Source organism: Neodiprion lecontei, chromosome 6 (genome assembly GCF_021901455.1).
Source record: "Neodiprion lecontei isolate iyNeoLeco1 chromosome 6, iyNeoLeco1.1, whole genome shotgun sequence".
NCBI classification, from domain to species: Eukaryota; Metazoa; Arthropoda; class Insecta; order Hymenoptera; family Diprionidae; genus Neodiprion; species Neodiprion lecontei.
This window is the reverse complement of record NC_060265.1, coordinates 27771235-27789207: the sequence shown is the minus strand read 5'-3', so window position 1 is coordinate 27789207 and position 17973 is coordinate 27771235. Positions and strand designations below refer to the sequence as shown.

Sequence of the window (17973 nt, the reverse complement as noted above, 5' to 3'; positions counted from 1 at the left end):
GGGCATTAAAATAAAAGATTAAAAATTCACTCAACCAATTTTAGCAATTACAACTTCTACTATAGAAATTTAATCGATATCAATATTTTCGGTATCATCCTACTTTCGAATCATTTGTAACTTCTGATATTTTCGATCATTTGTAAATTCTTGAACTTTCCTGATTTCCATATAATTTCGCTATAATTTTTCAACCATCAGCTCCGATTGAATCGAGTTGATTTATTTGCTGACCAAAAATGGCGTTGCGGTATAACTCGAATCTCCTTTCTTTTTTCCTTCTTTTTTTTCATCTTTTCGTCTCATAATTAAATTCAAAGGTAATTCCAGAGGGCCGAGAATTGTACAACCGTTGAATAAGCGCGCGGCTACCTCTTTCGTAACGTGACTGCAATCGTGTTATCGTCTCGTTGACGTATATAGGTATACGTATACACACGTATTAATTTTTTTTTACATTCACTTTATCGCCTTATCGTCGTACGCGCGTCTCACCTACTCCTGATCAAGCCGGCCGACGATGCGGCACGCTGCAGGTGAATAACATGTAACACACCCCATAACATATTTCACTTTACGGAGAGGCGTTGATCAGCCAACGGAATTCTCGTCAGTTATCTCACCGTCGGTTCGTGGGATTTGTCAATCTTCCAATGCTCCGAATAAACGAGTCAGTCCCTCTTCTCCTCCTTTCGCCTCTCTTATCGTCGGTGAAAAAGAGAGAGGAGAGAAAGATACAGACTCGTGAGACGCGAGAGAGGCAGGCGTTACGTATCTCGAATCTATTTCGAGAGTGGATTGAACTCCTCTTCTCCTGTACCGATCTTCCCTTCTTCCGTCGTCCTCCTCTCGCATTCGCCCAAGAGAACATATCCTCTTTGAGTCTCCTGCAAACCGCCACCTTCCGGTCACGTGTCACGTGTCCCGGGACCTCGAGCAACCCTTTTTTCCTTTCCATATTTCAACGTTTCCGCAGGTGATTCATCACCTCTAACAGGGACAGCGTATCCTCTTCGGGTTTATGCTAATAAGCTCTGCAGTGCGGAGGACAAAGTTTTTCTCGTTCTCTTGACGGTATACTTAGAATTCATCCTTTGTCCGTCAGTCGTACGTATATCCTCGATCCTCGATCCGCTTGGGATTTGTATTTATGATCGGTAGCTCGATCCTGTCTAACAATCTGCTTTGCGAGTCGTCGTGGCTTCACGGCTTTGAAGGATCGGCGATCGGTCGACAATTTTAGTAGGTTTGTAATACGGCTAGGCCAAACTCCCGTGACGGACGTCTAAAAAATCGGCTACTCGTCTTTCCTGACCTACCCTGATGAAATTACCCGCTCGCCTCGATGGAAGAACTGATTTTTTTTTCGCCATAGATAGTTTTTCAATATTCGATTATCGGACTCGGAGGACTTTTTTCAATCGAATGCATCGTATGTAACAATAATAGTAATGGTCACAATAATTTAGAAACTTCGTATTCCTTCCGCAATTCGTTTATTGGATATCGTACAAGTTTACGAAATTTTTACGCTTTGGATACAAGTTTTAAAGGTGAAAAGCCAAAGCCCGGGGCTTGGCGACATTCGAAATCGGTGATGTGTCAATAGGATTTACACCCGCGTGTTTCACGCGTGAGGATAACGGCTCGTTTTCCTAAGATTTACCATTTATGTATATAAAAAATCGGTCACGGGGAGAAGAATTTCTTTTTATCGTCACCCGTGAGCGCGTCGTTGTAAATTTCAATGACGAATACGTACTCTCCGTATTCTTACGCAAATCATCGAACACCATTCCACAGTTGAATCAAAACTCTAGACTCTCGGTTTCGATTAATACGAAAAAAATGCAAAGATCGTCGTCTGGCGCCACGCCTGAAATCGAATATCGATATCGCCACTGTCTGTGTGGGATTCCAATCCGTAAACTCGTACTTACCTGATACGTGCCTGTGTATAGAAAAACTGTTCGCAAGATAATATAATTTATGAACGAACATAAGCGCATATTTAAAATGCCTAAAACAAGCTCTCCAAGCTCGATCCTCGCGTATCGCGTACCTCGTGTAAACTTGTAGGTGTACAAGGTACGAATGTTCGTGGCACGAACCGTCTGCCACTGTTGTACAAACATACGTCGACGTACAAAAGCAGAATGATCGGCATTCCGTCCTCGTCGTATCAAAAGTCACGCGGTACATTTGTCGGTTGTAATTGTTTAGCCGTTCCGTAACAATAATTTGGCAATATTCGTGCACGGCGATCGGTATGTTACAACGCGAGCCGCATGCGATCACAAGACTCGCGATCGATTCTCACTCGATACTTCCCTTTATCGTACTGGCAAACAGTGCGAATCGTACGTATGTGCGCATGTGTAAGTATATGAAAGAAGTCTCGCATGCCGTCATGATTCGGTTCTTTCTCATTCGGGGTCACCGCACACCCACCGCATGACTCGGTGGATTTTCGCAATCCCGCTACTTGACTCGCGAGATCGTTATAACATGTCGGATGATGAAAACACAGTATGGGAGAGTTGGATAATTTACATGATTATTTGATGCGGACGATGAGCCGGCTGCCAACATGGCGGATATACGTCTGCTGCAGGCAGAGCTTGGCTTGGAGAGACATTTATTTTACGCCTTTTAACGGTGGGTGGATGATCGTCGTGATCGATTCGACATTTCCTTGCAACGTCGGTCAGCCTACGCGAGGTATATTATTATATTGTACATGGTTATAGGTGCTGGACACGAGCGATGGATGATCGGACCTACGATCTCCACCTCGAATCATCGCGGTCGTGTCTATCTGCGGCACTACATTCATCCACTCCGATTGTTATCCGGGTCGAAATCGAACGTCTTATTATGACCGTGGAGATATAGGCACACATGTGCCTATTGTCATGCTAATCGTTTTAATGTACCGTCTCGTTCGCCAACCGTAATTCTCATTTCCTAAACGCCCATACCACGTTTCGACTTTACATCGTGTCTTATATAGATACTATCTTCGGCTTACCAATAAGTAATTATTATGTCACTCCGTGGTAATGTCGAACGAGCCAATAATCTACGATTTGACCGATGAATTCGTTTCCGTTCGAGTGTAACTTTAACCTCGAATAAATGAAACGCTTCGTCGAATTTCCACAAGTGGCTGGAAAGACTGGGAGTGCTTTTCGATAAACCAACCTAGGCGCTGTATTCGGATTATATCTTATATCTACCAATTAAGGGAATCAGCTTGTATATGGTACCAATTACCTAACGATGCATTAACGGATCTTGTTTATGACGGCGTGCTGTTTTATATTATTAAAATTCTGTCCGGGGTTTATCTTCTATCTGTCAGAGAGGCTCTGCTGCTCCGTTTCACCATGCAGACCGCCTGTACCAGGGAACTCGAGAGGTCGATCGATCCTCATCGCTACGAGTCCCGACTTTTGGGTCAAGTGGCGCCGCAGCGATCCAGCTTCTTCGCTGGGGTGAAAAAAAAACATTTTGATCGAAGGAAATTAAACCGCGGGGTGAAATCCGGGATGACCTTTCATTGTCTACGTCGAAGCCGTTATTCCACAGCGATAATGTATAATTTCTCCACGAAGACAATTATGTTATTCCTCTCGTATCTCGAGGAGGAGAAACGCCGCCGAGCACCTTGCGGGATCATCCGTTTAAAAGTACAACACCGAGGGAAAATAAACAGCTCGGTGCGATCTCTTTAAAGATCCGTGTAACAGAGAACGGGACCACCTTAGCGTCTTTAAAGTGTTGTTGCAACAGTCTTTTAAAAGGCTTGAGACAGGATGGTGTGAGAGCCGGACCTACGCGACGACTCGGAATAAACCTGCCGCATCTCGCGACAAAGAGCCGAGGTGAGCGTAGGATAGAAATACGGAACTTCACCTCCTCCCCGAGTGATCTCGGGGTGATTCTTAAACAGACGAATCCCTCACGCCGTGGTCGACCCGGAATATCCGAGACCACGTGAGGCCGACTCCCTTTCCTCTCGCTTCTTTCTTACTCATTAGCCTTTCTCTTCCCCGCTCTTCCGTATACTCGGCTGCAGCAGAGTCCAAGGCTTACGGTCTATACATAGACTTCGAGTTCTACAAGTTGGAAAATACCCCGACTGTCGGTGTGACAAGGCGCAAAGGGTCACGTGATGTTCTTAAGTATCGACTCGATTCGTCGATCGTCTCTGACAGTTTGTAGTTCCCGCATCTCAAGCGTAGCGATATTGCTTTTCATGAGACAATTGATGAATCTGATCCGATTTATCAAAAGTTTCACTCCGAGTAGTGACGTTGCGAAGTAGAATCGCTCGCATATTCATTCTGCAAATCATGGTCATCAAATTGCTTCTTTACAAACGAAACGGATGCTTTCGTCAATCGTCACAGTCTCGGAAAAAATAGAAACTATTGGTTTCGTCGATGTACAATCCGGTCGGTAGAACGAGCGGGTTGAACTCGTGAGGTGGAGCTGTGCGTCGGCCATTTTGAGTAACAAAGAAGCTAAAAATCTTTTAAATTTTCTACAATTTCGATAAACTCTCGTCGTTGCAAGAATTTTATGTAAGAACAGCGTATGGCCGTTTCACTTATGACTATAAAACTCATCGCTATTATCCTTGACGGATCGATCGGTCAACGGTATCTCACACCTATAAACGTTTATAATTTAAGTTTTAACGGGTTAACCCTAAAGCGAAATAAAATTTCCCAAGTAAGTTTATCGATGGAACGGATACGCTCAGCGTCCTTGGAGGTTAAGAATTGAATTGCGAATTGTTCGTAAGATCGGCATTGTTGCGATTGACAAAGACGAATGTGCCGGGATAGTTCCCGGATCTCCAGACATCCGCGATCCGTTAGACAACGGCATTCGCGGGTCCTGTTTTTGCGCCGTATCTATTATACGTTACATTATACCCAAGCGGAGAGCAAGGACGGCCATTTTGCGGGGAAACTTGATCCTCTTTTATACCCATCTTTGCACGGGGACAAAAGAGACAATCGCTGCCTCGTCGTCGTCGTCGTCGTCGTCGCTTGTCGGCCTTTCGCGACTTCCCAGATAGCATAGGTCCGTTAAGGCTCGGCGTTGATATAACGCTCATTGGCGACCATCCGCCGCAGGTCGTTGATCCTGCAACACCGCGATGCAGACTCGCCTAGCTTCGGCTAGACTCCGCGAATCGCTCTCTGCTCCTTACGCCTCAACTCTCATCGGCACAGCCTCTCGGCTCCATCCAGAACTCCATCTTATCCTAGTGCCATAGCCTCGTGGCTCAGCCTTGCTCTCGGCCACGTTTCGACGCAGGCCAGATAATCAACCGCTACTGCGGGAGGAACACAGAGGGCGGCGTGCACCGTCACGATCGCAAAAAATAAGCGTTAATGCACCTTCTTCTTTTCGATCTTGTCTGACGCGCCTCAGTTTCCAACCGATGCAACTCGACGTTTTGATACGGAACACGTAAGCGATCCTCGATCGGGTTATTCGGTTTAGATTTCATTTTTATATACATCCAAGGCGTATCGGTTCCCACGAAACGACGATTCGGATAGATTTTTCTCCCTTTTCGAAGAGATGGAAACGAGCATGAATAATAGAAATTTATTTTGTCAACTGTACCGAATTCGAACGTCACGAAAAAGAAACACTGGTTCTGGTCACTGTACGTATCGAATTGTAATCCTGAATCGAATCTATCAGCTGATGTAATCACGCGTACCGCGCATACGTTGGACTGAATCGATTGTAAGTAAAAAAAGAAAAACAAATCAGTCGTACGGTATTATCGGTACGGACTTTGCCAAATCGACTATTTTGATATTACGCACGTCCAATATTATACTACAGCTGTAGGCTTGTAGTAAATTATAAGTACGTATTATAATGACAAAAAAAAATCAACGATACGATTTATCACATTATTTATATGAACAACAAGACAATTGATAAGGCTCTTTGAGCAATGCGGTCTCTTGCACGTGTCATTTGACCTACCGCTTTGAAAAGAAAATAATAGAACCGATGTGATGTAAATCCGATGAAAAAAAAAGATGCGAGGAAACGAGCAGTCGTTGATTGCAAGCCATGATTATTCGACGTTTTTTCCTATACCCGCAAAGGAAACTAATCGATAATTTTCACATTGTCGTGTTTCAGGGTTCGAAGAAGACGGACAACGCTTTAACGCCATGGAAGGAACGGTTCGCCTGTTGGTTCTGCTGCAGTTTCTCGTCTCAGCGATGACTGCCGAGGACTTTCGACACATAGCCTACGAAGGTGAGGAAACACGTAGACGTAATAATTGAGATGCGGAAAATGCGTAGCGTCGTAACTAATCTTCGTGCTGAGATAAGAGTGTTTTCGCTGCAGGCACGCATGCGGAGAAGTAGTAATCTTATCGCGGTCTTCGCCGTGAACTTCGGTTTAACGATTCGAACGCGCGGCTGCACCTCGTAAATTTTAATAGTCGTATTAATTAGGATTATCTTGACCACGACGACGAGGGCTACTCGATGCAAAGGCACCGCGCTCCGTTATAACCTTCGATTTACATCGCTTTTTATCCATATAATAACGCATCCTGCACTTTGATTCGTTAACCTCCTGCATCCGCGCCCGTTCAGCTTATGCATATTATGACCGCCGGCTGACTGCACTATGCAAATCGCCCGAGGTAAAAGCCGGGATGCAAAAATATGGACCTCCTCCTGTCGGACGATCGTCGCTCAATCCGTTCCAACAAAATCCAGCTTTCACCGAGGAAATAATCAAATTCACGAACCGAATCATGAAACGGCTCGCATTGATTTTATTCATCCCTTTTTATATTCGGTGATGTTTTTTCTTGCGGATATTTACGTTCGTTTGTATGTTTTTAACGGGTGTTGAAAAATTTATGTCGTAATAATTGGGATTATGAAATTGGCTGATTATTCGCAACGCGTTATCTTAATTTTTAACGGAGTTTCGCGATTTATCTAACTCCTTCGTTCATCTCATCGATTAAAGCATGCACACCGTGTGTTCTCAATCATAATATGTGACCACCGTTTATGGCACCTGGTTACCTTTTACGCTATGCCATATATAATTAAACGTGAGTATTTACTACACTTAAGTGCCAAGGCTGTCGGGCAACACTCTGAGCAGGAGAGACCGTGAACTGTGTTACATGCTGCACGACTCTTGAACGTAATCTGGAATTAACGCGGTAATTTTAGTACGGTAAAACTGAAATATCCATATCGTTATGAATAACGAAGCCTTGGATGCTTCGAGTTGAAATTTTATTGCGACTGAATTCTACAATAATCTCTGCTTTCCTTCGATGTAACAAAACCTTGTAAGATTTCGTAAAATTTCTATAAAATTCTGTCAATTGCCGAAAATCAAGAAAGGTTCTGGAGCACGCTTTAAAGCTCTTGAAGCGCCTTGAAAAATCCTGCCAAGTTTATTCGAATCAATCATAACTTCGTAAAATTAACGTGAGAAACATTTTTATGCAAAATCTGAGCCAGATCCTTGTACGAATTTGTTAACCTCTAGAAGAAGAAGCGCAGAAACGGATATGTTACGCTTAGAAGCGAATGCGGTTCGGAAGTTACGAGAGTATTTCAAAGGGGCGAGGCATAAATTACGTCAACTTCACCTGAGATCGAGATTCGGAACGAAGGGTAGTTGTAGAAGAACCGTTAATACGTGGAGACCCTTGCGGAATATTCATGAGTTTAAAGTTTATATATTCCGCATTGAGAATATTGAAATCAGTCGTCGTGAAGTCTGCACGAAACCGCGACGGCCGGTTCTCCCAGAGAATGATTGTTGTAAAAAACGGAAAGGTGTAACTTTACATCTTGCGGTTGTGAAAGATTCCGAACTTCTCGCTCAAAGCCGAGGAAATGACACGTGCATAAACGTATATCTATGCGATGCATTTATGCCCGCGTTGTAAATCCTCGATGGTTGGCTGTAAATCATTCGTTTATTTACACGCTCTCGAACCATCCGCATCTCATACGGTCCGATTCCTGATCCCCGGGGTGTCCTGCCGCTCTGCACGATCCTCGACCTCCACCTTCTAACCGTCGATTTTATTACGCCGGTCCAGACTGAATTTTCTCAGTCTCGTTTGCATATTATTGCAATTTGCTCAGGTTTTACGAGATTTCGAAGAAACTGGAATCACATTCGTACCGAACAAAAAAAAAAAACAGTATTCGAATACGAAGCTGCAACGTAATTAAAAAATTATATTCTATGAGATGAAATCATTTGATTCTATGTTGAATGAATTTTTATCAAATTGAATTTAACCTTTCTGATCAAGACTGTCGAATAATTATCTGTAACAGATTCATATTTGAATAAAACTTGTTCGTTTTAAAATGATGATTAAATAAATCACTTGTTCACATCGAACACGTATTCAAAATTTACCAAAAAAAAATTCGGTTATCAACTACTTGTTGAGGTACCTATCAGGATAAGATCGAACCTTGCGCAGTGCTTGAATATTGAGAAAATCATAGAAATAGGAGCAAAACGAATTGAAGATGACGAGACGGCCGAATTTCGATATCGGGGAGAAACGCGATGCAGCTGAAAAGTGAAGACGCGGGTACCTTAAATACACGTGGGCAGTCGGCTAGCCCACGCTGCATTGTGTTTGCTTTTAAACAATCTCTCTCCTCCGCTTATGCACCTATGCACACAAACATATTGTATATACACGCACATCGTACGGCACACAGCTGATGCTTATCCGTAGGATTAATCGATAGTGTGTAGCAAGATCTCTGAGAGCCTCCCACGAGGTGGAGGTGGAGGTGAGCTCGGTGCACACAGGTATGGTATAAACATACCTGTACATCGGTGTATAATTGCGCACGTGTTGCTTTATTGTCGCAACGTAACTCAAAGCTCTACGATTGACAATGAATACAATTTTATTGTCTTTCACACGGAAACCGGCGACTTTCTACTTGGCATAGTATTGGTGCTTATTTTTATTCACTCATACGGGACCCTTCGTTATTTAAATCTGATAAGTCTAACAGAAAAGGAAATAAAAAAAAAACGCCTTTTTTTCAGTATGAAAATTCAGTTCTCACGAGCGACTTAATTTCCGACGAAAGAAAATTTCGAAAGTTGGAACATCGTAAAAAAAACACACACGACTTAATTACGTTTAACGCGTACCTACTCGTTATTATAAATTTGCGTAAAAGTGAGTATAATAGTTTCCTGATTTGCTATATCACCGGTTACTTGGACTTGCAAGTTTCTTCTTCGTTCGCGAACTTGTTACAATCACTGAGAAAAATTGTAGTGAAGATAAAATTTGCAGTTCGCGGTGTTCCACGGGGAGAATCGAGGGTGTCGAAAAGGTGGGCGACGGGTTTGGCACGCGCCTACTGCAACCACGTGACGAGAAGATCGGTGGGTGGTTCGGGGTTACTTTGTGCCTTTTGGGCCCGGCCTCGTGGCATCAGCTCCTCGGTTCCCTGTTTTATCGTCGTTTGTCGTCTTAGTTTTTTTCCCCTCTCTTTTTTTAATTCCACTCCTCTCCGTCTCCTTTTTTCCTCTCGTTTCCCACCTATCGCCCAATTTATTCGAGTTGACTCGACGCGACGTCGGTTTTAACGCGGCTCTTCGCGTCTTACGGGTTCAGGGTTTAGGGAGACCGCGGAAGACGCACGTGGCGTTTTCACTCCGCGGGAAGAGATTTATTTGGTAGCTTGTTGTGACATTCCTCGGTGGTTTCTTAATCACACCCCATTCATAACTCCCGCGCGGTGAATCGCTATTAAACATCGCCCACGTGCCCTACGATATTCCTTTCCGGGACCGCGAGATGCAGGGAACGACGGACCTCGATCCCCTACGAGCAATATCTCACGGGGAACGGCCGTTCCGTTCGGACAGGAACGAGGTGTTCGTCCGATCAAGAGGGAACAACGCTGTTGGATCTCACTTCGTTCCCCCTCTGGGCGAAATATCGATAATATGTTCCGAAGAAACGAAGAGAGTGGAAAATATATCGAACTCAAAGATCGAATAAAATTACCGAATAGACGTGGATAGGTCAGCCGCTGTATAAAAAATCGTCGTTAAATTTTTCATACAAGGAATACCGGGTATCTTCTGTTCCTTAAATTAGAAATAAATCGACAAATCGTATCCCTTCGATCCTCCGGTCCCCGATATCCTGAAAGTCCTCGCATCGCGTAGACGCCGAATCCGAGGCGAGCATTCGGTGTAAGGTGGCGGGGATAAATACGGCGACGTCGTGGTTCTCCGATTATCTTAAAATTCGAGGCTTACCGAGCTGGTCTCGTTACGCGTTGGCCAACTGGCCCAAGGGGCGGGGGGAGGCAGGCCTCCTCGGGACCGGGGCCCTGCTATTAGTTACGTCACGAGCGTCTCGGTGGTTAAGGAGACCGGCCGAAATCGCCGAGTCATTCCATGACCCCGGAGTTGATGCTGGCAGGTGTCTAAGCTCCGTGCCTCAATTACTAACCTAATACCTCGTGCCGGTAGATAAGTACGTAGGTACGTACAGATCGGTACCTTCTGGTCTCCTCCCCCCGCGTTTTTCTCTACCTCGCATGGCGCTTTCTTTTTCTTGTCGTTGCGCCGATGATTTCATGAAAAAAAAAAAAAAAAAGAAGTGGATCGGTAACGATGCAAAATTGATTCGGTTGCGCGTAATGACCAGCGAAAATATTATCGATAATCACGGCTGTCCGTACGTACTATAATTAATATGTCACGTACATCCTGAATCGATTATACAGATTGGCAAAAAATGGAGCGAGGATTCATTTACGGATGACTCGGATGAGCTGCGAAGCCGCAGCTTGCAGCGAGTGTATCCGCATTTTATCTTCCCGTGTGTTCTTATCTCTCCCGAAGAATCCCTGAGGTAGAAAACAAAACGTCGCCTCCACTTCTCTTCTCTTCGCTTCTCTTCTCCTCGTCGAGTGCCGGGAGCCCGTGGTATATAAAATGAAGTTGCAGGGTCGTTAGCCGGGCAGAGCACGTATAGCCGCATGGCAGCGGGCCCCCGCAGCATGTCGATGATGCCCAGGGACGGGGACCGCGGGGCCCTTTTGTGTACTAAACTCGGGACGGCAGGCGAGTCCACTTGAGTTCACTTCACCTCCACTCCTCTATGGAACGCCATAGAAGGCAGTCTTTGGTCTTTGAGCCACGAGGGCACGCCGAGCGTTGCTTCCGAGACTCTGGACGTGCGGTAAAATCGACCTGCAGCGCCTCCGTGCCGACCGACGGAGTGAAAAACTAAAAAACTCACTCTTCTTTTTATCTCTCTCCCTCCCTCACTCCCTCTCAGGCCATGTGAAAAGGAACTGTACGTACAGGAGGGCCTTATCGTTAGCTCCAAAGGTCGTACGATTATACACACCCACACAAGCCCTCCCCTCATCCTCTATCGTTTTACAAACCGACGCTTTCGGTACGTACGAAGAAGGTACGACCTCGAGAATTAAACGGGAAGCCTTCGAGAACTAAAAACTTTTTCATAGAATTTTTCGACTACGGTTAACAACTCCATTCCTTAATTACAGCTCGCGTGTGCTTCAACGGTACCGTCTAGGATTGCTTGGCAGTGCTTCGCCTACCTCTCTTTCTTTCTTTTTTTTCTCTTTTATTCACCATTCGTGTATCTCCTCCCGGTATCGCTGAACGAGCGATTCTTTTTTCGCAAATTCGAAACCTGCATACGCCCGTAGAAATTACGTACTCGATGTTTCCCACCGATAAAATTCGGTCGCTAATTACGTAACAGACGACCGTATCGGTTTGCCGAAATCCATGCCGTTGGACCGAAGATACGAATGACGTGACGAGCTGATTCGAATCTAGTGTACAGGACGTTGGTGATGAGCATGTTTCGTAGCCGGTATGAGAAGAGCGTGATCGCACTCATTCGTGGTTTGATACAAATCTGACGGGCTTCGCAATAATTAGGGACAGAAGATGGGGTATACCAGGTACACGCATTATACCTATGTTATACGCTACATGCCTACTTACGATGCCAACAACATCCCGATCGTGTCGGTAATCAAAAACCCACGTTAAACCAACCGCGAACGGATGCAGGGTTTAATTATACATGCCCGCGTACACGAAGCAGCAATGGTTCAGGATAGTTTAGCCTCCAGCGAGGGGTCGGTCTTGGGAATCCTTCGGTGCTACTCGATCGGATATGAAGCATCGCGGATCTTGGACCGACACACGCCAACTCGAGTCGTGAGCTGCTGTGCCGGTGAATATGCACTCGGGATGATCTCAACGTTGCTGAGAACCGAGACGCATGTCGGGCTAAATATAAGTCCAGGCGGAACCTTGTGCGCCGGTAGTCGCCTTGCAGATCTTCGAACGTATATGATATACATTATATACATACATCTCTCTCTCTCTCTCTCTCTCTCTATCCGCAGACTAAAAAACCTCCGTCGATTTCTTGCCGTGCACGTGGCGCGAATCTGCTCGGGAGAATCTTTGATGCCTAAGTTGCTTCTGTTTGAATATCGGTCCGATGATCCGACGCCGATTCTCATCTTTACCATCCTCGTCGAGTTCTCTCAGCTGACCGACTCGCCTCTACCTCGGCTTTCGCTTATACCTGAACGCCGTGCAGACCCTGACGGAGATCCGCATCTCCAGTTCTGTCCTTCTTTTCTCGGAACACAGCGGTTCTCAAAATTGCAATTTTTAACACCAACTCAAAAACGACGAGGTTCGAATATTCCTTCAAACGATTCTTTCTCTCGGTATTTGCAGAGGCTCGGAATGCAGTGATGATTTTCCGGACGAATTTAGGGGATCTCGACTCGTGTGCATAATCTCGATTTTATTCAGACTCCAATTGAAAACTACAACACAAGAGAAGCGGTGCTGAAACAATCCAATTTTAATTGCAAAGTAAACTGCTCTTTGTGAGGGAAAAAATTGATCGACTTTTTGTCCCACGGTTCGCTTACTTTTTCTAGTATCCGGTTATTATATTACCGATACTGTAGAATTATTAAGATAATTGCATTTATATACGAAGGCTATTAGCCCAGCATCCGCGTCTTCGTCCTGAGGGTAACCGAACAATGGCAAAGCCTGATACTTCTCACAGAAATGTCGACGTGTCATCCGAGTCCGGATATCTTCTACAATCCGTTGGATCGAAGTCCGTACATCGGTGCATGTCCATCGCGATGTGATACAAGTCGTTATAAAAAAGTAATTGATTCTTTGTTCAGTCCAGCCTTGGTGGACGTGCGTAAAGTCGATTAAGACTGCGAACGGTGAAACGGTATCACGCGCGTTATAATTGTCGGTACGGTAAAAGGTGAGCGGAAATTCCGTACCAGTTCGGAGTAATTGGAACATCGAAAGAAATCGAAGAGGACGGATTTGAATATACGTAGCGGCTTCTCCTGCGTGCTGCGCCGCAAACGATAACGATATTACGTCGAGCATAACAATCGCGGTCTGGAAGAGGAAGCGAGAAAGAGATAGAAGAGGGACCGGTCGAAGATCATACTCATAAATTCAACGACAATGCACGCGAGCCCTTCGCCCATCGGAGAGGATGCAACGACCACCACAATGCCGCTAACAAGGCCCAACTTCGATCCTGATCGCCATTTGTCTCCTGAGCTCGGTGCGAGGGCGTCGAAAACGCACGTGGGCAGTGACCAAGATCGTTAGTGACGTACCAACGAAGTAAAGAGTTCCCGACCCTCGAATCGGTGGGACTTCCTACCCAACCTCTGCTTTTTATTCACCCCTCGTTCGATTTCAACTCTCAAGATCAAGCCTCGCGCTGATTCGGAAAGCGAGAATAATTCACAAACGCCAGCTCGGAGCTGCTCCTTGTTTTATTAATTAGAGGTAGATGAAGAAAATTTGATACCGGTGTGGTCAGTGAACCACCTACGGCATCCGCAGTGCAGTGTCTTTCTACCGTACACGTGATTCCGTTTCTGATACCCAGCTGCAGCGGACAGCGTCAGCAATCCTGCAACGAACTTTGCGCTCTGTTTAACTTACCTGCAATGCGCGCTGCTCTCGGCTAATTACCTCACTTAATTAATTACCACGCAATATGTCCGTCATTTGTCCTGCTGCTGCTGATGCAGAGCTCTCCGCGTTTGTCGCTCGAGTCTTTGGAGGAACCGGATATACAGGATGGACCAAAGGAATAAAAAGAAAAAAACGGGTGCGATTCGAAACGCGTATGAAATCCAAACGCGATGAATGATTTTAGAAAATTTTTTGTTTTTCCTCGAAAATAGAAGAAGTAATCTTTCATTTCGCGTTTGAAAATCTGAATAATCGTTATTCGTTGGTGAAATACAAGCTTTTGAAAAACAGGTTTTGAAAATGTCGCTGGGAGATTGAAAAAAAATCAGTTTCGAATCGTTCCCCCGGTTTTTTTTTTTTTGGTCCACCCTGTATTGTATCTTGGAAACGCTAACGAAACCACTTCTGGACACCCTAATGTCCACCATTATCTCTGCTCTTTATCGTCTTCTTTTATTCTCCATTCCTCTTCTTCTTCTTCTTCTTCTTCTTCTTCTTCTTCTTCTTCCTCCTCCTATAGCTGGATTGAAGAAACCGCAGGGGTTCTTCAGGAGCGGACAATCAGTGACCGGCTTATCGAACGCCTTTTGTAACGATTTACACGTTCGATTACGCGCCTTGCCATCGACGCTCTTCTTCGACCGTTTACCAATGGTTATATCAAGATGTGCATCAACTCCAAAATTATTCGCGAATAGAATTCCTCTGGAAAGTTTTAATTTTTCTACACAATGACGCGAGCGCAAGAACTTTGCCGCTATGTGGTCTCCACCAATCGATCAACTTCAGGGGTTTAAACAGGGCAAAAACCCTGGAACCGAGAATCGTTATACGGACCAGAAACAATCGATTATTCATCGTCTACGGTACTGTGTAATATATCTAGAAATTCCAACGAAGTTCGTTCTATTATGTTACGTGAACACTATCGGTACCGGTAAATGGTAGAGAAAAAATGAAAAAAAACAAAAAAAAAAAAAAAAAATCCTCGCGCAACATTCTGCGAGCGATTGCGAAGCGAGGCTGTCGACCGTGCGAGAAAAAGGAAAAGAAAGGTGAAGAATGAAAAAACAAACGTCCGACCAACTCGAGGCATAGATTCCGCGTGCCAATTTGCTTGCGCGCGTTCTTGCGACCATTTTTGGCCATGATACTACAGCGAGACATCCGGGTGCTTAGAATTCTTTCTTGCATGTGAATTACGTCCCCTCTTGACCTACCTCTCTTCCCTTTCCTTTCTCCGAGAGATCCTCCGTCTGATAACGAATCCAATTAAACCGATGCCTTGGATTACCGAGTGCGGATCTCCGGGGAAATTTCGCTTCGCTGTTACGGAGATGAATTTATGCCGCAACAGATTATTACTTGACTTACATCGGTAGCCAAAGCGCGTTACATTTACGATTAGCACACGAGTAGCGAGACTGTGATTTCGTTGATTTTGAAACCGCTTCTCGATGTACCGATAAGAAAGGAATTCCTCGAATCTTATCAATCTTATCAAATTATTATACCTACTCGCAACTGTTTCCGTACTATCAAGATCGATTTTATCACATTTGAGGCGTGACACAGTTTCCAATAAAAACTGTATAGAAAATTGGTCGGTGTTTTCGAAAGGTGGAGAATATCACTGCGATAGTTTTTCATACGTGTTCATCTTTCTCTTCTTATTGTTAGCCAACGATCTATGGGGGGTTTTTACTCTTACATCCTCGAGGAGGGAACGCACATTTCGTACTTGTGTCCAGGACAGCGATGGGCGCGTGAGAAAATGAGAAAAGTATCCGCGATGAAGAAAAAAATAAATAAATAAAAAATAAAAGCAAAGGACCATCGACCGCACGCCCATTACTGTCACGCACGTATTATGCACATCTCTCGTGGAGCCCGGAGGCTGTTACACACGTACCTATATGTTGTATACATTCATCTCGATTATTATCTTACGAGAGATGATTATATATATTCCATACAACGCATGGTATAATAATATAATACAGTGCGTGTATCGGATATTCTGCAGGTGTATGGTGGTAATTTAAATCGTTCAAAGAGTTGCACTGCAGGTATTACAAAGTGACGATAGATCTTCGTAAATGTTATTCCCATTTCATTCGTACAATATGTCATTTGCATTATAAATAGAGCAAAAATTTCATTGGCGAGGAGTTCATCTTTCACGACTCAAACACGCGATCGATCTGAGATAAGTCGGTTGTCCGTTGCACTTACGATTAGATATCCTGCACCAGTTCTTCACTCTCGTTTCGACGATCTCCGCTGATGGCGCGGATCAATGACCGAGCAATTTTTCTCCTCCCCCTAACAGCTTCCTCTTACCCCCCCCCCCCCCCCCCCTTTTAATCATCTCTCCTTATTCTACGGTGCGTAAGATCATTCGCGTTGGCCCGGGTGCCGAGATCGTTGCATCGGTAATTAGACCAGATTAACGTTAACGGCTCGTATAGTTCTCGCCGCGCGATCAAATCCGAGAACGATCGAATGTTGAAGGTTGTAGGAAAAAATGACGGCTCGAGGGCTTTGAACCTGCGACACAAGGACATCTCGCTGCAGCTCAACAGTCCAACGTTTTCTTCTTCCGATCGCATCGTCCGATCGGAGACCATCGATGCGGAATCGTGGTAAAAACTGTCGGTTGACAATGCGCGAGGTCAGCTTGCGAGAACCGGCCCGTGGCTCTCTCTCTCTCTCTCTCTCTCTCTATATATATATATATATATATATCTCTGCACGGAGATGGATAAACTCACCCCACCGTGAGATCAATGAGGCTGCGTTGCTCCACGTACTCGGAGATCGCGAAGAAGCGGCTTTTCTGCCTCTGCTTTTGGACTCGCGGCTGTAGGATCGAGCGAACGTCGTCGCAATGCATCGCCTGCAACGCGACACGCGTTCCGAGAACTTGAATGGCATTTTCTTCACGGGGGGAACACGCGTGTAGGCCTCCTCGACTGACGATCAATTTAATTCAATGAGCATTCCGTTTTTTTCTCAGCTCGCTCACTCTCTTGTTCTTCGTTTCACCCTGTCTTTATTTTTCGCTGTAACCACCGGCTCGGTAGATTTCGATGTATATATATATATATATTATAATTCGCTACAGCCGATGGACCATTCTGGACGAAGTGCTCTTCTTCGTCTTCGTTAAATTCACACTTCTGATATCATCAATATACGCGATGGCAAACCTTGCGATAGATTTTTGTTGAGCTCCACGGATTTATACCAGTCAGAACTCCGAATGGATTCGATTAAGTCCAGAGCACGTGATGACGATTTGAGTTATAGACAGTTTCAACAGTTGGAACAATTGAGAATTTTTCTGATCATTCATTCATCGGGTTATCGAGGTTGAATGTACTGGCGGACAATTTGAACTTGGACCATTCGGACTCTTTAACACCGCATCCGACTTTGTTTCTTCGGTATTCATCCTATCGTGATCCGGAGCTTGCGCGTACGAAGGTATAAGAACAGTTTTGTTCTTCACATCGGCGTCGCTGTTACGAAAGACTTCGTGTCTTAAGCTTGGTCCAAGACTAAGAGGATTATATCTCGGGCTCGATCTTCCACGGTTATACACATAACACACCATCGCGCAAGCAAAACTCTTTCGCAAGCGTATATAACAGATAGGCGTAGCGGGTGTTTCAACCTGTCTACCGCCCGCATGCCTTATACATGCATGTTATCATGCATGCTTCGGACGAATACTGTCATCCGTGTACAGTCGCATGCCTCTAAAAGAGTCCGTGTCCGTACCGTGTGTGGATTGTAGATACACGACCGGGCGACAGGGAATCCGACTATCTG

At 45.0% G+C, this 17973-nt stretch overlaps 1 protein-coding gene across 2 annotated transcripts in view; it reads left to right on the top strand.

Moving 5' to 3' along the window:
• The window catches only part of LOC107227708 (semaphorin-5B), an 86382-nt gene that overhangs the window by 40573 nt on the left and 27836 nt on the right, over positions 1-17973 (top strand). For both annotated transcript variants that reach the window (XM_046744174.1, XM_015668925.2), the window contains one exon: positions 6187-6306. In XM_046744174.1, coding sequence (XP_046600130.1) covers positions 6187-6306 — 120 coding nt within the window. The remainder of the gene's footprint in view (positions 1-6186; positions 6307-17973) is intronic.